This window comes from Erpetoichthys calabaricus, chromosome 1 (genome assembly GCF_900747795.2).
Source record: "Erpetoichthys calabaricus chromosome 1, fErpCal1.3, whole genome shotgun sequence".
NCBI lineage: Eukaryota > Metazoa > Chordata > Cladistia > Polypteriformes > Polypteridae > Erpetoichthys > Erpetoichthys calabaricus.
In genome coordinates, this window is record NC_041394.2 from 21,659,766 (window position 1) to 21,687,645 (window position 27,880).

A 27,880-nucleotide genomic window follows, 5' to 3' on the forward strand; every position below is an offset into this window, starting at 1 on the left:
GCAAGAATCCTTCCACAAACCAGCCACAGTGAGCACATAATCACCCATCCTGCTACCCCACTAAGGTCCACGGATTCTGGCAATCTTGTTGTGCACCACACTAACCTGCACTCCATGGGTGACAGGGCCATTTGCTGTACAGCACCCAGACTTTGGAATGACCTCCTAATCAGATTCATTCTTTTAAAGAACTACTTAAAAATCCTCTGTTCAGGAAGGCTTTTAACTTAACCTAACATTCTGACTCTTCTTTCAGTTTACCCCTCTGTCCAGATACTCAGAATAACTTGTGTATATGTGTTACAGTACATCACAAATGATGTTTTTTGTTCAGGCATTTCTTTTAGTACTTTAGATTTTATTCTGGTTTACTTTTTCTTTTACTCTATTTAAATGCTTTGTATATCCTGTATGTATCTGTATAGTGTGCAGAAAATATTTGTATCCAATGTTACATACACCTTGCTGTTCTTTCCAAGACTCTGAAGCACCTTGAGCATGGGAAAGACAATATAAAAATATTACTATGCACCCCAAAAAATAAGGATATTACAGTAGTTCAGCCATTGTGATTTACTTCAAATATGTATGCCCCTGTTAGCCAAGTTGACTATTATGGTTGTGTACACAGTTAAAGCTCCATATCCTGTCATCCCAAAAAGATTTTTGTTCATTTTTGAGCCAAACAAGGAAAATGTAGGCAAACATATGCTTCAATATTGACATGGGTAACGGCAATCTCATGAATTTTTTCAGAACATGCAATTGAAACATTGATTTCTTTGAGAAGCAGGATGACTATCCAAAATAAAACCCAATTATAATTTTAAAAACTGTCCATGACGATCTACAAATTAAACTTCTGACCCGTTGATCTTTGAGTCGGACCTGCAAATTTTTTCCCAGAAAGTCTTGCAACTTATTGTAAAGTCTGTTAAGTACAGATTGTCAAGGGGACAAAAAGTCAGTACTGGTGGATACTCAACACGTTAGAATAATAACTTTCAAATTAGTGTCATTAATCACTGTTGAAACACATTGTTAAAATCTTATTCACAAGAACTAGTATGCTGGTCATAGCAAAACAATATGACGTTTTCAAGACATGGCTCATCCTCATTCACGTGGAGGTGGTTTGGTTTTGAAATAACTGATGATTACGGACATAGTTTGACATCTTTTATGTAATCGTTTACCATTAAAGACAGCTTGATAGCTAACTTGTTTCACCATTTGCAAAATGAAATTGATATAGTACGGAGCCCCGTGGTGTCAGCCAAAAAAAAAAATTCAGTTTGAATGAATTATTAATCCGTTGGGGTGTGGGTGGTCCTCGATTCCAAAGCACATTTTTTAAAAAAAAAAAACAGTGATGTCCATCCACTTGAGTGATGGTAAACACAAGAAGTACATTTCTACAACTTGGGGATACTTGCAAAAATGTGCCTGTGCATCCGTGCCTCAATCAGCCTTTCTGAGAGGAAATGATGCAACATGTAACCAGATGCTATGGACAGACTGGTGATTCTGTCACACAGCTTGAAGTTTCCTCAGTAGAATTTTACAATTGTTTTATTTTTTTCTGATATTTTTGTGCAATATTGGACAGAACTTTAGTAATTTGTTTGAAAATGTTATAGAATATTTGGTTTTTTTGTATCTTTGTGCAGAATATGACAGAACTTGTTTATAAATGCTATAGTTTCTTTTTTCTTGCGCAATGTTTGGCAGAACTTTGGTTTTTACATTATAGTACTCTGTTAGATTTTTGCTCTTGCTTGTATGTGGCACAATTTACCTTACAGCAGAGCAGTTTATGTTTATATACACTGTAACATTCATTTCCTATATTTCAATTATAATTACTATTTTATTCCCCTTGAATTCACATCTTGTTTACATTAAGGGCAAGTGTCAGTTTAAAATGCCTTCATTATACTGTAATAGTTTTGCTGGTCTCACTGTAATTTTTTTGTGTTAATCCTGTAGGCCACTTTGAAATGGTTTACTCATACTTGTACTGTTTGATCTTGGTAATAATTTGGTGATTGATGTTTTTATGTTACTTCAGTTTTAAGTAAATGAATAAGACCCATTTTCCTTATTGGTAATTTACACTAATCTCATTAGTAAGCTACAATTAATATCCTAATAACAAGACCAAGACAGATCAATAAGACTTTTACAAACACATTTTTAAAGGATGCAAAATATCATCCAATTCTTATCATCAAAGTCCCAGAAAATATTAGGATATCCTTGTTTTGCCAATATTGAACACTCTTATGGATGCCCATACACTTTATGGTTTCCTAGGACTTCATACTGAACAGACCTAAATTACTTTAAGCAGGTTTGTTATATCTTATCTCTTTTTACAGACAGAGGGATTGTAAGTAATAATAGTTGGGACACTTGTAGGAACGGTTTGCATAAACTTTCAAGGGTCAATTAATTTTCAATCCTGCAGAAAAGCTTGCTAATCCATTATTTCTTCTCTGAAAATGGCCGTTTTGTATAACTAAAATTTTGTATAACTAAAAATGACATTATTTTTCACTTTTTTTTTTGGTAATCTAAACTTTAACATCATCTGGCAGTTTCCTGCTTACTTTCGAACCATTTCAGGTTTTTCATAAGACTTGAAATGTGTAACTTTTAATAAAAACTGTAAAAATGGGGCTGTTCCAAACCTTTTGACCAGTTTTGCATGCATATTATATTTAGTTTCCTGACAATAACACATTTTCAATCATATACATAAATATGGGCCACCCTGTATGTATGTACATACATATATTTAATCTGGAAACTGTGCCAGTACAGGAGTTGGCGCTGCCTCAGCTCCAGGGTTTACATGTTAAAGGGCACTACAATTTGGAAAAACTTGGAAAAAAGGCTGGCATATTTCAAGGTGGTGTTTGTGTTGAAATACCTGGTTAACTCAGCCTGTATAACCGAGTTAAATACATTCAGAAATGTGCCCAATTATGGCTCAGCACCTCATCAAAAGTTAATGTCAACATGGTTCTCAATGCTGGGTAGAAGGGCCATTGGAGATCAGCTTCCTCACTCTGAGGGTGTCAGATTTGCGATTAAGAAGCTTGGCCCAGTAAAGTGTCAGTCGTTGAAGGGGTTTTCCCAAATATATGAATTTTCATGATATTACAATAGGATGACTTAAAAGTAGATTTATTTTCGCGCCCATAAAATCCGTTGCTGAGCAAATGGATCTATTGAAGAAGAGGAAAATGAGCGTCAGAAAAATACCAAAACACACAGAGATAAGAGAGCAAGTCTTACTGCGGATGAACGAAAATCACTGCGTCAGCAACAAGCTAAAATAAAGAGAGGCAGGATAAGAAATCTTCAAACAGACACAACACATCAATCAACAGCCACAGAGGAGAGGATAAATGAAATATTAATTATAGTTACTGTATTGTCATATACGTTTCTATTTAATTTTTTTTTACTTTAGGCTTCTTGCAAAAATATTAAGCTCCCTTGCCATTTAATATAGACTGTTCCTACTAATGTTTATGCACTACTGTTCTAGTGCCCGTTATTGTAACGGGCTTAATGACTAGTAATATAATAAAACACTAAGCTCTGGGTGTCCAGTCCCTTTGAGCAATTTGACAGGTCAGTTTGGTTTTGGTGACACAATGAAAGAGGAAGTGCAAGTGTGAGATGCACGAGAAGGAGTAAAGTTGTATGAGGCATGCTAAGAAAGCTATGTTCCAAGATGGCAAGTATAGAACCGGACAGGAGATGACGATTGTGCCTCAAAAATAATAAAATTTGAGAAGCTTTACAAGAACACGTTTAAGAGAAAGAGCGCCAGTTAAGAGACATTCACACATGTAAATACAGAGGAATGGCACCAAAAGGTACACACGAAGCAAAAGATTCCAAATATTTTAAAAATTATTTTATGACCTCTTTTGACAGGTACCGTGGCAAGTTTCAAATATAATGGTAATATTTTTCACTCAGCTTCCCAACTACATTGACTTGTATTTTAAGAATATCTTGCAAACCTACAAATGTGTGGACCTATTCACAATCTGTTAAGAGACAACGCCCTACAGCAAGCAAAATCCGAAAAAGACAAAAGGGCTCATACTGGAACGACAGTATCATCTATAATGCAATATACATAAATAATATTATAAAATGCTATAAAAGAAATGGATACAGAGAAAGCAGAATTGCATGTGGAGTCATGAGCTTTACTCTAAAGATTGAACTCTGAAAAATGAGAACAGCCCTAATATACATTGAGAAAAGTGCATCAAGCAAGCTTAATCCTTTTACCTAAGAGCATGTCCTACTATTACACGCTTAGATAACTATACCTCTTGCATAAAAATGTTGGGTATACATGTATAAAGGAGTGGTCAACAGGCCACACTGTCAATTTCTGCTCCACTTTTCTCACCTGGATCTTTATGGCAACCTCCTGCCCATTGTGGAGCACTCCCAGGTGGACTTGCCCTATGGAGGCTGCTGCAAAGGGTTTCTCCTCAAAAAAGGCAAGTTTCTCTCTCCAATTAGGTCCAAGTTCTTCAGACAACACACCCTGAATCAAAGTTGGAGGAGAATCACAATAGATATGAAACAGGGTATATATCTGGAACAATGTGTTAATTGCTTTTAAAATGAATTATTCATCAAGTAGAAGAAAATCTCTCTAGTTCTCTTTCAGACAGATTTCATTTTCCCCAGTCTATTAAGAAGCTGTCCCCAGCTTTCAAGAGCTTGACTGTTTTGTAAGTGTTTGCTTTGCTAAGTACGTTTCTCTCGTTCATTTTTAGGAGCCAGCTTTGTTGTGCTGCTGATTAGTCAAGTTGATCTTTCAATACATTCTTTAGTAATCATTGCTTACTGGAAAACACGATTATTAATTATATGGCATTTACTATCTATTCTATGAAAAATAATTTGAGTATACTGCATTTGCATGAAAACAAGAGATTTGCTTAAATAGTTGAAACAGCAAAACCTTGAGATAATGCAATAATACGTATCATAATTTCTTACCGCACCACATACTCCAAAATAATAATGTATCACAGTCTTACTCTGATAATGTTTGCTCTTACACTAATCATTCCATAGTACAAACAAAGAAACTCCTCCATACCCAGTGAAAAACATTTAAAAAGCACATCTATTCTGATCCTGAAGAGGGCAGCATAAACCTGTAATAAATACTCATCATAACTCCCTTTTGCAGGCAAATTTCAGTTTTGCATTTTAGGCAACACATGTTTAAAACCTGAACAACATGTTCAACATGGAAATATTCTCAAAAAAGGCCAGCTGCTTCTGTTTCCTCACTTTTAATCACAACAAGCTCATTATACTCTAATTTTTGGAATACAGTAATCCCTCCTCCATCGCGGGGGTTGCGTTCCAGAGCCACCCGCGAAATAAGAAAATCCGCGAAGTAGAAACCATATGTTTATATGGTTATTTTTATATTGTCATGCTTGGGTCACAGATTTGCGCAGAAACACAGGAGGTTGTAGAGAGACAGGAACGTTATTCAAACACTGCAAACAAACATTTGTCAATTTTTCAAAAGTTTAAACTGTGCTCCATGACAAGACAGAGATGACAGTTCCGTCTCACAATTAAAAGAATGCATACATATCTTCCTCTTCAAAGGAGTGCGCATCAGAAGCAGAGACTGTCAGAAAGATAGAGAGGAAAGCAAACAAATCAATAGGGCTGTTTGGCTTTTAAGTATGCGAAGCACCGCGGCACAAAGCTGTTGAAGGCGGCAGCTCACACCCCCTCCGTCAGGAGCAGACAAAGAGAGAGAGAGACAGAGAAAAACAAACATCAAAAATCAATACGTGCCCTTCAAGCTTTTAAGTATGCGAAGCACCATGCAGCATGTCGCTTCAGGAAGCAGCTGCACAGAAGGTAGCAACGTGAAGATAATCTTTTAGCATTTTTAGACTAGCGTCCCTATCGTCTAGGTGTGCGAACAGCCCCCCTGCTCAATCCCCCTACATCAGGATCAGAGAAAGTCAGCGCAAGAGAGAGAGAGAAAAGTAAGTTGGGTAGCTTCTCAGCCATCTGCCAATAGCGTCCCTTGTATGAAATCAACTGGGCAAACCAACTGAGGAAGCATGTACCAGAAATTAAAAGACCCATTGTCCACAGAAATCCGCAAACCAGCAAAAAATCTGCGATATATATTTAAATATGCTTACATATAAAATCCGCGATAGAGTGAAGCCGCGAAAGGCGAAGCGCGATATAGCGAGGGATTACTGTACCTGGTATAGATGTTATGGATTTATGAGGCAACTATAGATACTTCACGGTTTGCATCCACACTTCCCTGCATTTCCCTACTATAAAGACACAATCCATTGAGCCTATAGGCTGCACCCCTAGCCAACTTTCCAGACTATCTCAGCTTAACAGGCAAGAAAAGACTCAGAGAATCACTGCAAACACAATGCAGCAGAGCTTGACTGCTTCAGCACAAGGACACAAAATGCACATGCCGGACAACTCTGTGTGATTCTTCAGCACCTACTTATGTTTTCTGTACACCTGTAGAGGATACCACATTGGTAAAAATGCATTCTGCACAGTTCCAATCACAAGCAAAGAATCATTCAGGGTGACACTCTCATTCTAAAGCTGCCCTTCTGGAGACAGCACAGGTGGGATGTGAATGCGGACTGCTGCATTCAATCAATTCTGCCATCTGTAATGTGTTGCTTTAGAGAGTGGGAGCATCACCCTCCAGTGATTTCTCATCGAACTCTGTCTCCCTTTCCACTGTAGACCAGCTAAAGATCCCACACACTAACCACTCTTCCGATCTTCAGGAGTTTGACAACACTTCCTCATCTGGACATCTAGAAACCGCCTTCCATTGACATCAATTCCTCTTCCGGCGATCTACAACCCACCTTTCAAGGACATCATTTCTTTTTCCAGTCATCAGGATTCCACTTAATCCTGCTTCTTCTGTCAGTTTTATATTTTTTTCGGCTATTGTGTGGCGCTCCCGATATCTATGCAAAAGGACGAAGGTCCAAATCTTTAGAGTCCTGGTGCTTCCTGTCTTGCTATATGGTTGCGAGACATGGACGCTATCCAGTGACCTGAGATGAAGATTGGACTCCTTTGGTACGGTGTCTCTCCGGAAAATCCTTGGGTACTGTTGGTTTGACTTTGTGTCGAATGAGCTGTTGCTCATGGAGTCCCGAATGAGGCACATTACCTGTATTGTGAGGGATTGGCAGTTACGGCACTACGGCCAAGTGGTGCATTTCCCAGAGGGTGATCCAGCTCGTAAGATCCTCATTGTTGGAGACCCGAGTGCCTGGACCAGGCCAAGGGGTCGCCCATGTAACACCTGGCTGCATCAGATAGAGGGTCATTTCTGGAGGGTGGGACTGGACCACGCGTCTGCCTGGGGGGTTGCCAACCGGGATCCTGAGTTGTTTCATTGTGTAGAGGGTGCGGCAATGCACTGTACCAGTGCATGCTCCCCAACCTGACTTGACTATTTAACCTATACAAAACCAAAATTTTAAGTAGAACTTCAATTTATGTTACTTACAGAAGTTCCCAGAAGATATATATGCTTAGTCTGTGCAGCTGGGAATGCAGGTAAGAAAAGAAAAAATGCAGAGGATTTTTTAAATGTGGCACATACATAACCTCCTGCAAGTGAATATTGCCCTGGAGATGATTCATTACAATGGGAAAGAAGGTGGAGGTGTTGCAGTCTTACAAATGTCTGGAGAGTGCACCTAGATATTAGACTATATTGGGAGAACAACATACGTACTGGAGAAAAAATGCCACAGCAGGCAATTTCAAAGAAGCCCAGGTCCTCAGAGACCACTGTTTTGTTATATGATCTGGTCTGATGGCGGATTTTAATAAATTGGATCAGCCTTGTAATACAGATGGTCTGCTGAACCAAGGCTGCAATTCTTTCCAATAATGGTTGTTCTACAGCAGATTTATCCTTAGGTTCATTCCACCACTGTGGGTTAAGAGGCATTACTAAGGCTCTTTTCTCTTTCTCTCACAGCCATCACACTATATAATGCCCTCTTTCATCGTGCCCATGCTGAATCACGCAAGCCAATGATAAAAGACGCATTGACATAAACAGAATTTTACTTTAGGGGCAGAATAGTTGACATGTTTACTGAGGATGCTGCATAGTTCTAGGTCTTAAACTTTTATAATAGTTTGCATTTTGTAAACATAGAACATGAAGTCATAGAGGATTATGTTACTATTGGAGCAAGTGAATTTCCCGTGGAGGATCAATATTAACTAGCTCTGTGTATGGCTATCTTTTTCAAAGATAAACCCCTGGATAAAATGTTTGTCATAGTCATTTTGTCCATATAAACATACCACAAGGCTCTGTGACCAAGAAAGGGTACCAGAGGAATAATCAGGAGCACAGTGAAGCCATCCAAACTGATTTTTAATACTTACGGTCATTTGCCAAGTTGGCATGAAATCAGCACTCTGTCGTACTCTCTCAAAGATCTTCTGCAACTGAGGATTAATGAAGCTGTTATCTGGAAATTATAAATAAATTGGAGAAGATAAAACATTGATACTAAAATTCAAAAGCCATTTTATTCCACACACAAATGAAAACATCAAGTTTAATACTACACTCTGAAAAAAATCTGTGATTCAGTATTCAATCTACAATGATCCCCCGCCTATCGCGTAAGTTATGTTCCAGACCCATCAGTGATAGGTGAAAATCCGCAATATGGAACGACCATATAAATAAACTTTTTTTTTTTTTTTTTTTTTTTTTTTTTTAACAGTTTAAGCCTTAAAATACCCCTCCCACACACTTTAAAACACATGTAAACTTATTAAAACACACTTTGTAAACACATATGATATGTGGATGTCAGGCTAAGGATATGAGTAACATCTCTCTATTATAAAACATTTTAATGTCACGCAAGACAAGGCAGTGAGACAGACGGACAGCGGCTGTACAGGCCTTTAAATGATGGACATGCAGAGCGACAAGCAGGACAGGCATCTTGGCAGAAGCAGCACAAAGCCAGTAGCTGATCCATCCACTTCGGCTTAGCGTGCCTTCCACCCCCCTTCACAACGCGAGCAGGAGAGATGCGAAGTGGCAGGAGCATAGCGTGCATTGGGGGGGATGGGGCGGGGGTTTGTTGAGTGAATCTCGGATAGACACTTTGACAACAAGCAAGACTAGACATTATAACCTTAGGAAGCAAAACCAGTGAGACGGTGACTTTTGCACGTCATGCCCTACTTACAATTTAAAACAAGTTCACTGACATCTAACGTAGCAGTTGTTGGAATGCTTTTGGCAGACAAACTTCAGGTGCTGCCAGCTCTTAAAACAACGACAAGCAGAACACGCAGCTTGCCAGCAGCAAGACACCAGCTGAACCGATTGCATCTCTATAGCATGCGTTCAGACCCCCCCTTCACAACGCAAGCAGTGTTATAAGTCTCACGAGAAAGAGATGTAACCACGCCCAGGGAAGGAAATAAAGGACAAATATTGTTTTTACAAAAGTTTTAAAGTAAAAATGAAAATAATGTATATGTAACAATTCCCATGAAAATAATCTCTTTTAATTGTTTATCCAGTAAACCAAACCCAGGGGTGGCGAGCAAAATGAGCAGTAATAATATTAATATCTCCGCGATGTAGCGGGGGCGCGATAGCTGAACCACGATATAGCGGGGGAATCACTGTACATCCAAACAAAAAGAACCTTACGATCACAAAGGTGTCATTCAAAACATCATGTAAAAAAGTTTCTGCAATGGTCTGGAATGTTTTCTATAAGATTACAGTAATGAGTTCTTGCCACACTAAAACATACTTGTAAAGAATATTTGATTTTTCCAAATGGAGTTTATATAGACAGCTGTATCATTTTCCCCACTGAGTTAGTGATTGTAGGTCAGATAAGGATAAGGACTCTTCTAATTGATCAAATTAGGTTTTTGTGCAAGTTGTATGATATAGTATATTACAACTGATTTTCCATAGTCCACTTTTATCATATTTGGTATTCGTCTAGTCTAAATATTGCTGTTAAGGTGTAAGGAATGATTTTAATCATTCTGCATGAGACAAGCTTGGTGCATAATGAACTAGAATATACTTTATACAAGGCTGAATTTCATTCCTTCCCAGAGGATGATAAAAAGGCAAGATCCTTACAATCTTTTACCATATTGTGGGGATGCTGTCTGAATTATTATCCATACTAACCACTACCCCTCAGTAATAAATCCACCTGAAAGATGAAGTTGGGAAAGTTGGTTTTAAACAAAGTGTCTAATTCAAATATAGAAGAATGCTATATTTAAAGTGAAAATTACCCTAACATATCCTTTAAGACCCTCTCTGTTCTCACAATGAACTCGCTACTCAACTTTAAAACCCATCTTCCACATCATTAAAAACACCATGACCAGTCATCCAGCAATTAAAAGAACTTCAAAATTTAATGTGAGCATGTTTTCTCCACTAAATTACTTACTAAAAAATTTTGTTGCTTACATTTTGAAATGTAGGAATTATAATTATATCAATGCATAACTCACAATGTACTCAACTTATCAGAAAGTAATAAACTTGTTGAGCTGCAATATGTGTCATTTCTTATATGTAGTCAAACACATGTTGTTTCTGCTGCCTCCAACAAGTATAAAAGATGATAGCTAAAACATTAAAAATCTACTTCTTGACAGCACAAGTCTGCCTTTATAAACCATTTACATTTAAACACCAAAAAAAAAAAAAAATTGTAACGGAATGTTGGCACTTGATGTTCTCTTAATAGTACAGTAATCCCTCACTATATCGCGCTTCGCCTTTCGCGGCTTCACTCCATCGCGGATTTTATATGTAAGTATATTTAAATATATATCACAGATTTTTTGCTGGTTCGCGGATTTCTGCGGACAATGGGTCTTTTAATTTCTGGTACATGCTTCCTCGGTTGGTTTGCCCAGTTGATTTCATACAAGGGACGCTATTGGCAGATGGCTGAGAAGCTACCCAGCTTACTTTTCTCTCTCTCTTGTGCTGACTTTCTCTGATCCTGACGTAGGGGGATTGAGCAGGGGGGCTGTTTGCACACCTAGACGATACGGACGCTCGTCTAAAAATGCTGAAAGATTATCTTCACGTTGCTATCTTTTGTGCAGCTGCTTCCTGAAACGACATGCTGCACGGTGCTTCGCATACTTAAAAGCTCAAAGGGCACGTATTGATTTTTGATTGAAAAACAAACTCTCTCTCTCTCTCTCCCTGCTCCTGACGGAGGGGGTGTGAGCTGCCGCCTTCAACAGCTTTGTGCCGCGGTGCTTCGCATACTTAAAAGCCAAACAGCCCTATTGATTTGTTTGCTTTTCTCTATCTCTGTGACAGTCACTGCTCCTGACACACACTCCTTTGAAGAGGAAGATATGTTTGCATTCTTTTAATTGTGAGACAGAACTGTCATCTCTGTCTTGTCATGGAGCAGTTTAAACTTTTGAAAAAGAGACAAATGTTTGTTTGCAGTGTTTGAATAACGTTCCTGTCTCTCTACAACCTCCTGGGTTTCTGCGCAAATCTGTGACCAAGCATGACAATATAAAAATAACCATATAAACATATGGTTTCTACTTCGCGGATTTTCTTATTTCGCGGGTGGCTCTGGAATGCAACCCCCGCGATGGAGGAGGGATTACTGTATAGTTAATCAATGAGATTTGAGGACCATTTTAGACAACACAAATTACTGAATTTGTGCCCATCCTATTTATTAAGATTATTTTCCTTGTGATTTATCATCATTCAACCATCTGCTTATCCATCCCTTTTTACCATTCATTTTTGCCAATGCCAGGTAACAGACAGTGTGGTCTTACCCCAATAAAAACAGTAGGAGCCAAACCTGTATTGCAAGATGCTAAGAACATGCTTCTCTTATCAACAGACCCACACCTTCTGGGGTGAGAAACACTGAAGAGGTTCTTGCCTGTCCAGAAAAACTCAGCCTAGCTCTCTACTCTATGGTCTCTGTCATTCTACACCTTGTTTGAATGCACCTTCACTTAACTTACGTTTTTTTTTCTGCATCACTTTTCTAAAATATTGCTCTAGTTTATTTTAAGTCCCCTTGTGACTGCTGCCAACTGCAACATAAAGTCCTTAGACAGCAAAGAAAATTTAAAAAATTAAACAAATAAAAGAAATACAGTCATGTGCTAACTTATGGATATTTTTTGGAACTGGCCAATTGGCTGTATGTCGGTCACAAAGTGTACAGGTCATTGCAGTCGACGCTCTGGGGGTCTGGTACAGGTCACCGGTATGAAAACTTTAACTGCTGGTACAAAGTAGCACAAACTGATATTTGAGATTTGGCTGCCCTTTTTTAGCGTGATGCTCAGCACTTTTGAACTGTCGCTCATCTGTTATCATGCTACTTACTCCCTCTCCTGGAAGTGCAGCACAGATGTGCTATTGAAACCACACAGGGGAACTGCTTATCATTCATGTGTATGTGCTTTGCAGTGTTCGTTACATCATAGGGAAAACTCATCATTCACTTGTTGGTGCTCTGCAGCGATCGATCAATGTTGCACAGTGTGAAACTCCTGTAGTGTAGTGGGACAGAAGAATTTGGTAATAAATGGAAAGTACCAGCTCATTTTACTACTCTCACCCATTCATCAGTTTTACAAAAAATAAATAAATAAAAATAAAGGGAACATTGGCCGTAAGTGCAAATGGCCTTAACTCGAACAGCTGCAAATCTGCGCATGACTGTATAATGTTCCTATCTCTCCATTATAAAAAAAAAAAAAAAAAAATCTTTGGGAGGGAGAATAGAGAGACAAGACGTGATCTTCTCGGAAGATATTGTGAAGTCCCGCGAGAGACACTTGCTCCCAGCTCTTAAAACGATGACAAGCGACAAGCAAAACACGCAGCTCGCCAGCAGATGATCCGACCACTTCTCCTTGAGCGAGTTCAGCCACCCTAATCCTCCCCCCCTTCACAATGCGAGCTGCAGAGACATGAAGAAGCAAAAGGACAGCTGCTGTACAGGCTTTAAAATGATCAACAGGCAGCGCGACAGCAGCAGAAAGACAGCAGATGATCCGACAGCATCTCCTTAGCATGCGTTCACCTGTCCCCCCCATTCACAACGCGGGCAGACTTATACGTCCTGCGAGAAAGATTTAACCACGCCCGGGGCTGGAAATAAAGGACAAGTATTTTTACAACGTCACGCAAGACAAGGCAGCGAGACATCATTTAAAACAAGTCCATAGACATCTCTAACCTAGCAGTTGTTGGATTGCTTTTGGCAGACACGCTTCATGGGCTCCCAGCTCATAAAACAACGACAAGCGAAACACGCAGCTCACCAGCAGCAGAAAGCCAGCAGATCCGACCACTTCTTAGTGTGCATTCAGCCACCCTAATACCCCCCCCCCCTCTCCCATCACAGAGACACGAAGTGGCAAAAGGACAGCTGCTGTATAGGATTTGAAATGATCGGGCAGCGAGACAAGCAGAACAGGCAGCTCGCCAGGCGCAGAAAGACAGCAGATGATCCGATGGCATCTCCTTAGCGTGCATTTACAACACGAGCAGCGTTATACGTCCAGCGAGAAAGATGTAACCACACCCCGGGCCGGAAATAAAGGACAGGTATTGTTTTTACAAAGGTTTTAAAGTGAAAGTGAAAATAATGCATATGTAACAATTCCCATGAAAATAACAATCTCTTTAAATGGTATATCCGGTAAACCAAATCCAGGGGTGGGCGAGCGAAGCAAGCAGGGGGCAGAGCCCCCTAGTAAATAATTAAATTAAGGATCAACAGATTGTTCTCTCCAAGTCCCCAGATCATTTAAGTTATTAACAAATATCAGCCTATACTGAATGACGAGCAGATGTTTTAACAGGTTTTGAAAAAATGATTATGCTGCTACAAAGGGCAGCACTTGGAGCACTATGAAAATTGAATTAGAAGTTAGAAAGTGACTAAAGAAGGCAGCCTATATTCATTTAATTACTTTCAAAAGGTGCTTATTCCACTTCTTGGTTCTTGAAGCTAAAACCTAATCAGGCTACATTGAGCACATGGGAGGAAGCAACTGAAGTGGCTGATTTTTTTTTATTTTTTTTTTTTATAAATAGATACAGTAAACTGTATTTGCAATAATAAAAGATTATAAAGAAGTAAATGTTTTCACAATTTGTTTTGCTCATTTCCAACTGGATTCTTTAGTTCCATTGTACAAGTACCTTTTAGTTCCATTGAATAAGTACCTTTTTTCTTTTGTTGTTACAATAAATATATATTTTTTGTTTTCCTCCAAAAAGATACTAATAAACAAATTGACAGCAACACTTGTCTGATACCCACACACTATAAACTGCATGTTTTCAAGTGTCTGGCTTCCACTGTACTTGGAAGGCTTTAAAATATAATATCAAATCATACCTTGTATACTAAGCATCTGTCCAAGTTTCAAAGCAGCTCCGCGAACCTTGCAAAGTGTGTCCACAATCTTCTCAGCATTGGCTTCAGACAAGATGGGTGAATCAAGCAAGGCACTGCGCTCTGACAACAGAAAGTTTACTGTGAAGAGCTGATATGTAAAAGACACAAACGAGCAGGGCTGTTCTTTGACCACTGATCAAAACACAAACAGCTGAAAAAGTAGATTAGAAAATACTAGTAATAATAATAATAGTAGGGTGAATGACCATTCATATCTTTCCAGATATATAAATTACATTTTAGTAGCCAAACCAAAAATAGCACCACACACCTTCTCAGTTCATACCTCCTAATTTCTGCTCTCCATTCAGAGACTTTTTCACCATTTCTGCAACGGACCCAAGTCCTAAACTCACTGCCAAACCTATTAAGACAGAACAAAAGAGAGCGGGAGAGAGACAAAACCATAAGTTGTATTTGTATGTTTTTGACTTCTATAATGTCTTTCACTCTGTATGTTTATTATTCAACACAGTAAATGTTTATTTTATACACTACATTGAATGATGAGCACTTCTTCAAAGCAATTTATATTCACAGTATAAACCAAAGTAGAAGACGTCATTTATACAATTAGATTGAAGGCTGTTTATGTATTGTACTCCCGATTAATATCTGAAATAACTGGGATCTGAACCTGTAATCTGGTGAATTCATGTCCTATTTCTTTAGCCACAAGGCTAAACTGCTGGCATAAACTGTGAATACTTACTTAGCAAATCACATTTTTTTAACCATACACAAGCCTAGCAAATTATAAAAGGTGAATCATTCTAAAATGCTTATCAGGTTCAGTTAATGAATAATGAATACAGTGGAAGCTTGGTTTGCGAGTAACTTGGTTTACGAGTGTTTTGCAAGACGAGCAAAAATTTTTAATAAATTTTCACCTGATAAACAAGCGAGGTCTTGCAGTACGAGTAGTTTGTCTGCTGAGCGTCATGTGATCACAACTGAGCTAATGGTTCTTCTCTCTCTCTCACTGCGGGATTGGGGGCAATCGTCTCCTATTCTCCGTCTGAGTTGGCGTGCCTCACTCATATTGTCAACATCCGTATAAGCGTATAGTGTTTACTACAGCATTAGCATTGTGACTGGGTGTGCACGCGCGCTTGTGTGTGTGTGTGTGTGTGTGTGTGCATATGTGGTGTGTGTACTTGTGTGTGTGTGTGTGTGTGTGTGTGTGTGCTTTGACATGCGAGTCCCCGTCTTGCGCCCTAAAACACGAAGCTGAGTCTCAGTACTTTAGCAACACAAGCTTTATTCAGCTTGAAACAGCAACAGCGCGATTATTTATACACAGACACAGCAGTCAGGCAGGGCCCTGCACATTTATAATGTTCCTTGTATCATCCATTGACAGCAGGCGCTTATAGCATGTCCGCGATCTTTTCGGATTCGCTTTTACGGAGAACTGCTACAGCACTGGGAGACTGCGATTGCTTTGGGATGCTCTTCCGTGTGTCGTCCCGTTGGGTGGAATCCCACAAGAGTTTAGAAACTCACTCACACCAGCCATGATTCTTTTCAAAGGTAAAGTGCAAGTTAATTTGTTTTATGTATTTTTACTTTATATTTTGTATTAATCATTTTTATATGAATAGTTTTGGGTTGTGGAACAAATCATCTGAGTTTCCATTATTTCTTATGGGGAAATTCACTTTGATATTAGTGCTTTGGACTACGAGCACATTTCCGGAACGAATTATGGTCGCAAACCGAGGTTCCACTGTATATTGAAAGACTCACTGCATTAGTTAAAAAAAAAAAAAAAAAAAAAAAAAAAAAAAACACAGAGCGGCCATTTTACTTTTATATTCCTGGAATCTTTGCAGAACTTTCTTATTCTTGAGGTATAAAACAGTATCTGGCTATAAAGGACTTTGATCAGATGGGTATACAGTGATCCCTCGCTATATCGCGCTTCGCCTTTCGCAGCTTCACTCCATCGCGGATTTTATATGTAAGCATATTTAAATATATATCGCAGATTTTTTGCTGGTTCGCGGATTTCTGCGGACAATGGGTCTTTAAATTTCTGGTACATGCTTCCTCAATTGGTTTGCCCAGTTCATTTCATACAAGGGACGCTATTGGCAGATGGCTGAGAAGCTAGATTGCTTACTTTTCTCTGTCTCTCTTGCGCTGACTTTCTCTGATCCTGACGTATGGGGATTGAGCAAGGGGGCTGTTCGCATCCCTAGACGATACAGACGCTCGTCTAAAAATGCTGAAAGATTATCTTCACGTTGCTATCTTTTGTGCAGCTGTTTCCTGAAACGACATGCTGTACGGTGCTTCGCATACTTAAAAGCTCGAAGGGCACGTATTGATTTTTGACTGAAAAACAAACTCTGTCTCTCTCTCCATCTCTCTCTCTTCTCCTGACGGAGGGGGTGTGAGCTGCCGCCTTCAACAGCTTTGTGCCGCGGTGCTTCGCATACTTAAAAGCCAAACAGCCCTATTGATTTGTTTGCTAGAGATTGTTTTCTCTATCTATGTGACATTCTGTGCTCCTGACACGCACTCCTTTGAAGAGGAAGATATGTTTGCATTCTTTTAATTGTGAGACAGAACTGTCATCTCTGTCTTGTCATGGAGCACAGTTTAAACTTTTGAAAAAGAGACAAATGTTTGTTTGCAGTGTTTGAGTAACGTTACTGTCTCTCTACAACCTCCTGTGTTTCTGCGCAAATCTGTGACCCACGCATGACAATATAAAAATAACCATATAAACATATGGTTTCTACTTCGCGGATTTTCTTATTTCGCGGGTGGCTCTGGAACGCAACCCCCGCGATGGAGGAGGGATTACTGTACTGCTGTCATGAAACAATGCACTGGAATAGGTCTGGTGTTCACATAACCTGTGCCATCTGTAACACGAACTAAAAGAAAGCAATGGAAACACAAATCGCTATACATCATTACCACCAGTACGTATTCCTGGTATTTGACAGGATAACTCCATGGATTGCTACCACAACTTGTTTTTTTCTGTGACAGGAGTGGAAACCTGCTGGTTCAGCATCAACCGCAGAAGGTCCATGATAAGGCAGAAACAGCGGCCTCTCTAAGATTATACTGTTAGGCGACTGACTATTACATTGCATAGTGTACATCAGCCTTCATGTGCCCTTTTTATGAAGTCTGCTATGGACTGCAGGACTACCTTAGGCCAGTGACAAATTCCTGATATGCCTGTGACACCCAAGCAGAGTTGCTCTTTACCAATATACATAAGCCAGCATATTTGGTCCAAATTAATACACCTTGTTTAAAGCATTTTAAATCTTTTGTATATCCACTCTTATAACAATCTGCACACAAATGAGCAGTTCTTTAGCGAGTGTCACTATATCACTTAAGGACAAGTCAATTGTGTGGGATTAATAAATATAGAAAAAATGTACACTCTGTATATTATAAAACACTTCTAAGAGAATTTACCGTCAAAAGATGCTTCACTATAGAATCAAAACTATACAGCCTTAAAATGTACAAATTGAGCAGGACCTAAAAAATATTTATATACAGTATATAAAACTATAATTTTATCATGTGGTCAACAAATAAAATTAAAAGTTACAAAACCCAGATATCTGCAAATAATTAAGTTCCAAACTAAGCATGTATATTTTCATTTCAATTTAGCCTTTAACTACAACAAAGGATACATAGCAAAAGTAAGAGAAAAAGTTACAATACAGGATAAATTGTTAAATATTAAACATGTATAAACAAGACTTGTGTGTGTGTGTGTTTTAGTATGGAGCAGTCTACTCATGCTCAGCCACAACCACCAGAAGGTGCATGCGTGTACCTTTACATTTTTTCATTACTTGCTACGAAAGACCTGTGTGCAGCAAACACCACCATGCAACGATGTTGTGCTAATGACACAGATGAAGAGACAATGCCGAAACGGACTCATATGCCAGTGATGTGGCTAAGATATGGGATTGCTAGTGTCTTCTTACAAAAGCCAGTGAGGCAGTAAGCACAGGTGGGACCCTGTCCTCTGCACTGGGTAATTCTTAAAAGAGTGTGCCGACACCTCTCCAAGTTCAAGAATATAGTAAAATTGCTAGGGAGTCTTTGGGTTGTTTTTGTCCCAATGTCCACATGCAGCTTGAGTGGTATAATTTTTAAACCAGGGAAAAGAAGTGGCTGTTAAAACTTATGACAAGGCAACAGATATTAAAAACCTAGAATAAGGTAGTGGATCTTCAGTGCAGTTGCGAGTATCAATGCACACATCAGAGGAAGGAGCCACAGAGGCAAAGGAGCATTTGCTAACAGCTGCATGAATGGATTTTGGACCAATAAAAGTTGATTTATGATTTAAACATCAAGTGTCATGCAATCTTTGCCCACTTCAGTGACGCAGCACTGTGACAGCTGGCAGCCAATATAAAAAATAAATAAATAAATAAATAAAAAAAACACACTTTAAACTGCATGTAGTTGTAGAAATGCACAATGTTTATTCAAAAATTGCACAGAGCAATTGTGGTCTTGTGGATCTTCTCAGGATGGACAATTTTGAAACACTATTAAATCAAAATATGGAAAAAAAAATTATTAATGTTTGAAGAAAAAAAACTGTCAATTTTTTATACCTGAATGTATTACAGAGTGAACAAACACCTTTTCTCTTTCTTGCAGTATTTATGTGTGTATATTACGCACGTCTGCTTACCAACTTTCTGGACCCATTCTGCCAAGGTCAGAAACAATCCAGTGCAAGTCCATCGGAAGAGAGAGAAGAATATTTAGAACTAAGTACATTAAGAATTTTCTTGCCTGAAGAAATTAGAGTCCAAAAGTAAAGCTGCTGCAAATCAACAAACTGCTCTTTCAAAAAGTCTATCTACTTTCTGCCAATTTTTGAAAGTCCTCCTTTTATAAAGACACTTCTTTAGCGTCTGCAATGAAGATTGATGGGTTTTCCATCATTGACATTTAAAAAAAAAAAAAAAAAAAAAAAAAATGGACATCTGTCGTTTGTTTGGCAGGTTGGTATTTATGTGGCCAGTGGCTGATAATGTGGAAAACTCTTTCCTTGCTGGCTCTTTCTGTCTAACTTTTTAGTTTTGGCAAGGTGGTAGGCTACAGCCATCTCTCATCGGCTGCTCAGAATATACAGAAGTGGCTCCTTCCCTCGATATCTCCCTCACAGGACAGGTGCTTGCCTGTGGCTCGTCTTTTATGATCCTGTCTAAAATAGCTATATTTGTTAAAAATCTAAACAATACATACATATATATATACATATATACATACATACATACATCCATCCATCCATTTGCCAACCCGCTGAATCCGAACACAGGCTCACGGGGGTCTGCTGGAGCCAATCCCAGCCAACACAGGGCACAAGGCAGGGAACCAATCCTGGGCAGGGTGCCAACCCACCTCAGGACACACACACACAAACACACCCACACACCAAGCACACACTAGGGCCAATTTAGAATCACCAATCCACCTAACCTGCATGTCTTTGGACTGTGGGAGGAAACCGGAGCGCCCGGAGGAAACCCACGCAGACATGGGGAGAACATGCAAACTCCACGCAGGGAGGACCCGGGAAGCGAACCCAGGTCCCCAGATCTCCCAACTGCGAGGCAGCAGCGCTACCCACTGCGCCACCGTGCCGCCTCATACATACATACATACATATACATTTTATATACACATATATACATACAGGGCATCCGGAAAGTATTCACAGCGCATCACTTTTTCCACATTTCATTATGTTACAGCCTTATTCCAAAATGGATTAAATTCATTTTTTTCCTCAGAATTCTACACACAACACCCCATAATGACAACATAAAAAAAAGTTTACTTGAGGTTTTTGCAAATTTATTAAAAATAAAAAAATTGAGAACGCACATGTACATAAGTATTCACAGCCTTTGCCGTGAACCTCGAAATTGAGCTCAGGTGCATCCTGTTTCTCCTGATCATCCTTGAGATGTTTCTGCAGCTTCACTGGAGTCCACCTGTGGTAAATTCAATTGATTGGACATGATTTGGAAAGGCACACACCTGTCTATATAAGGTCCCACAGTTGACAGTTCATGTCAGAGCACAAAACAAGCATGAAGTCAAAGGAATTGTCTGTAGACCTCTGAGACAGGATTGTCTCGAGGCACAAATCTGGGGAAGGTTACAGAAAAATTTCTGCTGCTTTGAAGGTCCCAATGAGCACAGTGGCCTCCATCATCCATAAGTGGAGGAAGTTCGAAACCACCAGGACTCTTCCTAGAGCTGGCCGGCCATCTAAACTGAGCGATCGGGGGAGAAGGGCCTTAGTCAGGGAGGTGACCAAGAAACCAATGATCACTCTGTCAGAGCTCCAGAGGTCCTCTGTGGAGAGAGGAGAACCTTCCAGAAGGACAACCATCTCTGCAGCAATCCACCAATCGGGCCTGTATGGTAGTGTGGCCAGACGGAAGCCACTCCTTAGCAAAAGGCATATGGCAGCCCGCCTGGAGTTTGCCAAAGGGCACCTGAAGGACTCTCAGACCATGAGAAAGAAAATTCTCTGGTCTGATGAGACAAAGATTGAAGTCTTTGGTGTGAATGCCAGGTGTCACGTTTGGAGGAAACCAGGCACCGCTTATCACCAAGCCAATACCATCCCTACAGTGAAGCATGGTGGTGGCAGCATCATGCTGTGGGGATGTTTTTCAGTGGCAGGAACTGGGAGACTAGTCAGGATAAAGGGAAAGATGACTGCAGCAATGTACAGAGACATCCTGGATGAAAACCTGCTCCAGAGCGCTCGACCTCAGACTGGGACAACGGTTCATCTTTCAGCAGGACAACGACCCTAAGCACACAGCCAAGATATCAAAGGAGTGGCTTCAGGACAACTCTGTAAATGTCCTTGAGTGGCCCAGCCAGAGCCCAGACTTGAATCCGATTGAACATCTCTGGAGAGATCTTAAAATGGCTGTGCACGGACGCTTCTCATCCAACCTGATGGAGCTTGAGAGGTGCTGCAAAGAGGAATGGGCGAAACTGGCCAAGGATAGGTGTGCCAAGCTTGTGGCATCATATTCAACAAGACTTGAGGCTGTAATTGCTGCCAAAAAGGTGCATCGACAAAGAATTGAGCAAAGGCTGTGAATACTTATGTACATGTGATTTCTCAGTTTTTTTATTTTTAATAAAATTTGCAAAAACCTCAAGTAAACCTTTTTCACGTTGTCATTATGGGGTGTCTTGTGTAGAATTCTGAGGAAAAAAATGAATTTAATCCATTTTGGAATAAGGCTGTAACATAACAAAATGTGGAAAAAATGATACGCTGTGAATACTTTTCGGATGCCCTGTAAATATTATATTATATATATATATATATATATATATATATATATATATATATATATACACACACACACACACACACACACATATACACACACACACACATACATAAGCAAGGATTTTCAACCAAGTAATTAATCGTTTTCCACATTTTGTGCCATCATTGAACTGTTCTTTCTTTGCTATACAGTGGTACTTTGAGATACGAGTGCCCCAACATACAAGTTTTTTGAGATACGAGCCGTCACTAGGCCAATTTTTTGCCTTGAGTGATGAACCAAAATTTGAGATACGAGCCATCAAACAGCTTGTCGCTGCATATTCCGAGGAACTGACGACAAAGGAGCGGACGGAACTACAGACGCAGCAACATATGGAGGTTCTGCAGGAGATTAGTATCGCAGAGGAGCCAGAGGCGGAGGAGCTTATCTCTTCAAGTAAGAGGAAGGAAGTGTTGGGAAAAAGTTTCGGACTTTATTGAAAAGAAATACCCTGAAAAAGTTGCAACTGGTCGTGCAGCGGCACAATTTAATGATACTTGCCTAACTCATTTTAGAAACATTCTGAAGGGGAGGAAGAAACAAAGCTCCTTGGACAGGTTCCTATTGAAATGCCTTGCGAATGAAAGTGACGAAAGCGTGGCAAAAAAGTAAAACAAATAGTGAAGAAGAAAATTAAGTTAAGTAAAAGTGAAGTGAAAGAAAAAATAATACAAGAAGCTAATCGGCTCTGCCAACACATGTTTATTTCTTTAGATTCTCTTAAGTATTAGGTTTTATTTTTTTGTATTCAATATTTGTTCATTATAAATACATTTTTCTTATGTTGAAAACATTTAACAAAAAATTGGGGTGGTTTTTTGGGGGCTGGCACGAATTAATCTCATTTCAATTAATTTCAATGGGGAAAATTGATTTGACATACGAGCATTTTGACTTAATTCATTCCGTGACCGAGCTTGTATCTCAAGGTACCACTGTACATCTAAAGATCTATGCACTTCTGAATTCTGCATGTGTGTGACAAGGTAAAAGACATGATGGTAAAGTACTGTACCATATGACATTATGACTGGGCTCTTCCTTATGTGACTGCAGACACATCAATCATGAATCAGCACTTAAAAGGACAGCATCAGAAAATCTCTACAGTATAAAAGCATTACACATATTCAGTGTTGGAGTGAACCTGTCACAATTCTATACCAAGTTATATACTGGTGTTATTTTGAAAGCCAGTGAAAATGAGTCAGCACCGACATAAACTGCAGAAACATGACCAGTTCTTTAGCAGGTATCACTTAAAGACAAGTCAGTTGTGTGGGATTGACAAGTAAAGAAACCATCAACATTTGACATTTACATTTCAAAAAAAAATTATTATAGGGGTGTACCAAATTATCCTACATTGGAAATAGCAAAAATGGCACATTCAAAATTTGGCCAAATGAGTAAAAACAAGGAATGTGCAAGTTATGGATATTGCTTTCAAACAAGCACCTCCTGTTCTACAGGGAGTGAGCAATACATAACACTGCATTGCATTGTGGGGTGTGGACACCATCTTTAGAGGACTGCATTGGTTTGTTAACATTGAGGAATACGGGTCAAGAAACCACAATTCTTTTATGAAAACAAGAGGAAATGGACAAAGGAGGGCAGAAGGAGAAAGCACAACCTCCACATCAACAATGGCTGCAAGATAAGAACATTAACCAAAACCACATTGTGTTGTCCAATGTTGAATTGATTTTTATATTGTGTACTTCTTTTTACAATGAATGTCCTATACAAATTTACAAATACAGTATAGCGAATGGTAAGAATATGATGTACTACAAATGTAGTATGAGGTAACAAAAAGAAAACATCACAACATACACACAAGTAAATGTATCTATAGCTCCTTTTTTATGTCAGTTATAAAACCAGTAACCAATAAAGTGTTATAGTTGCCACCAGTGATGAAAAGCTTAAAACATCCTAAAAGTGTATTAGTAGAAGAAAATATGTTGCAGATGCAACATTGACCTACATAAACTGCACAAAATAGTGTTAAAATGTTTTATATACAACTTTGGGATAAATTAAAAAGTTTACGGCCATAGACAATGGATGACCCTTTGACAGGAGTGTGAATCAGATGCCTGTTGATATTGCTGCTTTTGATTCCAGTGACTGCTTTTTCCATTCTAGGAATATTGATAACTTATACCAACAGTTTCGAGAAGCTACAGTACTCTCTTGCTCATCACCAGTGATGGTGAGTGAATAAAACACAAGGTATTAGAAGAGGTTTTAATTGAATGTATAATTAAACAGAAGTGGTTACTGCCCCAAGCATAATCACTCAATTAAGGAATTATACTTGCATGCAACCGCTCCCCATATTTATTTCTTAAAGCATGATCCTTATGCTTTCAAAAGGGTCCAAAAGTAGTGGCTCATTGGATACATATCCATAACCAATTTAATTTTGGGGGGGTGGGTCTAATGCCCCCCCCCCCCCCCCCACTACCTCAAGAGAGCTGGACTTTGTATACACATTCTTGTGTTGGATATAAAAGCATAAAATATTATCAGTTACCTTAAAGTCAATTTTTGCTTTTCACATGCCATATAGTTTAAACATTAACAACATGCAGTAAAACCAAATAACTATGCTTTAACTGTGAAAAACATTTAACAACGAAATGGAATTCATAAAAATATGATACCACCCAGTTTCAACTGCATTTCTGCTGTTGGTTATCCTGCACTTTTACAACAGCTTTGTTAAGTAAACATTCCCTGTCAGTATGCCCAAAAAGCCTGTGATTCAGCCAAACCTGTATACAGTAACTCATTCACGTCATCAGTCTGAAAATAAAAGTTATATGAGGCCTTAACTTTAACAGTGACTTGTGTTGCACTCCTGATCCCTGGATAGGATGATGAAGTAAATATGTCATCACCTGACAAACCCAGAATCACACATTCCTTGTATTCCACCAAAACGTGATTAGCATTTGTCAGAACAAATCTACATTTTCATCTCTTCATGTTAAGATAATGTGAAGCTTGCAAGAGATTACCAGAATTAGGGAGAGAGAAAAGAAAAACCACATGAACCATCACGAGCATGACAAAACCTTGCCTGCCTTGCATGGGAGTAGATCCTAATTGTATTTTGAGTGCACTGAATGTCAGTTTTAAGAGGGAATCAAAGTTATAAAGAGACATGGTATGATCATGAGGAAATGAAAGGCAGCCAGACAAACTACTCCAGTCCAAATGATAACAACAGATGGACTTCAACTACAATCCGTTGTTTCTTTGGTTAACCAGTTCTGCTTGTATATGTCACTGTTCACTGAATTTCAGTATGTTTTCATTTATGATTAGACCCTCATTGATTGACCTATAGTGTCTATAGCATTATAAATCTTTTTTATTGTTGTTGTTTAAACACAAAACTCTAGAATACAGAGTTCTCCATCTCTGCTACACATTAAAATTCATTCTTTGCACTGTATTTTGATATTTATGAAATGTCAATAGTTTACTTAAGTGATAGCTGGGTACTGCCTGATGGATATTCCAGGATTTTAAAAAACACTAGAATTACCAATGCCTACGAAAATACTTGTAAATCCGGCCCACCTTAAATCCCTTTGCACCTCTCTGTCAGCATCTTCTGTCTTGTAAATGTGTTGAACAAGACAAGCAGCCTGCTGTACCATCCCCCCACCGCCGCAGAAAGGGCAAGAAGTTCTCCCAGCTGAAGTCTTGATTATCTGGGAGTGAAGTGCTGGAGTTTTAGAAGGGAAATAATACAGTAGATCGTTATTTGGAACACATGCATTTCATGTGTGTTCCGTGTCTACAACAATCTATGTAAACACATTGTTAAAACAAACATTTTTCATGTTTTAGTAATAACTAACAAAATGTCGACATGAACCAGCTGCAAATGAAATGTATGTTTTTATTGTATAATAATATTAACATTAAGAGTAGCTCACTACTCAAAACGGTAAATTTGCGAAACACCCAGGATCGATCCTGCAGCATCTTGATTACAAGTCAGCAGTTCTTACCACTGCACCATGGAAACTGTTGTATTATGCTTGCACTTTTTGTGAAAGTGTTTATTTGATATTTGGACTTCAGCCTTCACACATTACACCATTCATGTTGACATTTTGTTAGTTATTACTAAAACATGAAAAACGTTTGTTTTAACAATGTGTTTACATAGATTGCTGTAGACACGGAACACACATGAAATGCATGTGTTCCAAATAACGATCTATTATTTCCACTCTAAAACTCCAGTACTTCACTCCAAGATACTCAAGACTTGAGCTGGGAGAACTTCTTGCCCTTTCTGCGGCGGTGGGGGGATGGTACAGCAGGCTGCTTGTAGCTTGTCTTGATCGACACATTTACAAGACAAAAGATGCTGACTGAGAGGTGCGAAGGGATTTAAGGTGAGCCGGATTTACGATTTTTTTTCATAGGCTTTGGTAATTCTAGTGTTAAGGCTGTTACTGTTAGTATTCATAGATTTTGTATTCTATTATAGAAAAAGGCACAATATTGTTCACTTTCATAAATTTTCAATGGTATTGGTATCGAAAACAAAAATTCAGGCATTGCGACAGCCCTACTGCAATTTATCCAGCTGAAAAACAGATATTAATTTTAGATGTTTACCCAGCTCACATTGAGCTTAGACTCTACCTTCCTTAAAGTTTGTTCTTTTTCTCCTAAAAACATTTAGTTAATGATACAGGCCAAACTATAGAAGATCTTCCTTACCTCCAAAATTTGCCAACCTACTGATGCGAGAAGAGGGAACTTTCCTTTCTCGTGAGCGTTCACTTAGCTAAAATAGAAAACACGGCAATTAAATTTTCACCCTCCTACAAATACAAATTAAATTACAATTATAAGTAGTGACTGTCATGATCTCTCTTTTAATTTCATGATCAGAAATTAATCAAGGGTAAAGAATTACACTTACTGTATGTAAAAAGCTACAAAACCAATTAATGATCTTTGTTCTTGACTGGCAGGAACATTTGGAGGCATAAAGCAACTGCTAAATGATCTCTCTCATGAAAGCCAAGACAGTTCACATTCTCGATTCATGGCAAACAAGTTAAATCACAAATGTAAGAATTATATTTGAGACAAATAAATGAATATTTGGCAAATGAATGCAGTCACAAATATATAATTACAATAAGATTAGGGAAGGAAAAAAAGAAAAAAACATAGTGCTGATCATATGATTTCTTAAGGCCTTGTCACATTAAACGATTTTTCCATCATTATCATTTACACAGTCTTATATAAATATAATTGTTACATAATCTCGTCACCACTAATTGTTTAGTCCAAGATTCCCAGCAACTCTGAGGCGTGCCCCAAACAGGTCTGACAGTATCTCAAGTTGTAGGGGCAGCTTGTGAATGTGCAAGAGCTGTGAAGCATTGAGCACTCACCCAGAAGTACAATGTATATAATGCATCCACAAGGAATAAGGAAACTGGGAGTTTTGGACCCCGCAACCAAAAAAGTGGCTCATCTGTGATAAGTCTAAAGCAAAACAGATTGAAAAACACTAAGGTGGTTGGTTACGGTGGGAAGGCAGAAATTGCAACTGAATCCGCCACACATGGGAAGCATTCACATAGCAACAGTTATATCAGGCAGTATGTAGCGGTACGTCACTAAGAAAAGGGATAAATTACATTTTGGACATGTGAAATTGTGCTAAACAGGATTACAGGGTTGCCTAATTTGTCCTGCAATTACTTGTCATGTAATCGGACCCTCACTGACAAGTTCAGCAGTTACGGCTGTTAAGTTGACATCCCTCCAATCAGAAGTTGTGTATGAAAGTTGTGATGAAAACTTTAGTTATCTTTTACAGTATTAAGACAT

General features: G+C 38.9%; 1 protein-coding gene across 1 annotated transcript in view; it reads right to left on the bottom strand.

Annotated features, from left to right (window-relative positions):
* coq8b (coenzyme Q8B) overlaps positions 1–27,880 on the bottom strand; it is a 65,767-nt gene that overhangs the window by 26,843 nt on the left and 11,044 nt on the right. The window contains exons 4-8 of the mRNA XM_028796167.2: positions 26,750–26,816; positions 14,887–14,964; positions 14,541–14,660; positions 8,500–8,585; positions 4,445–4,585 (exon numbers count right to left, since the gene is read on the bottom strand). Of these exons, the coding sequence (XP_028652000.1) occupies positions 4,445–4,585; positions 8,500–8,585; positions 14,541–14,660; positions 14,887–14,964; positions 26,750–26,816 (492 nt within the window). The remainder of the gene's footprint in view (positions 1–4,444; positions 4,586–8,499; positions 8,586–14,540; positions 14,661–14,886; positions 14,965–26,749; positions 26,817–27,880) is intronic.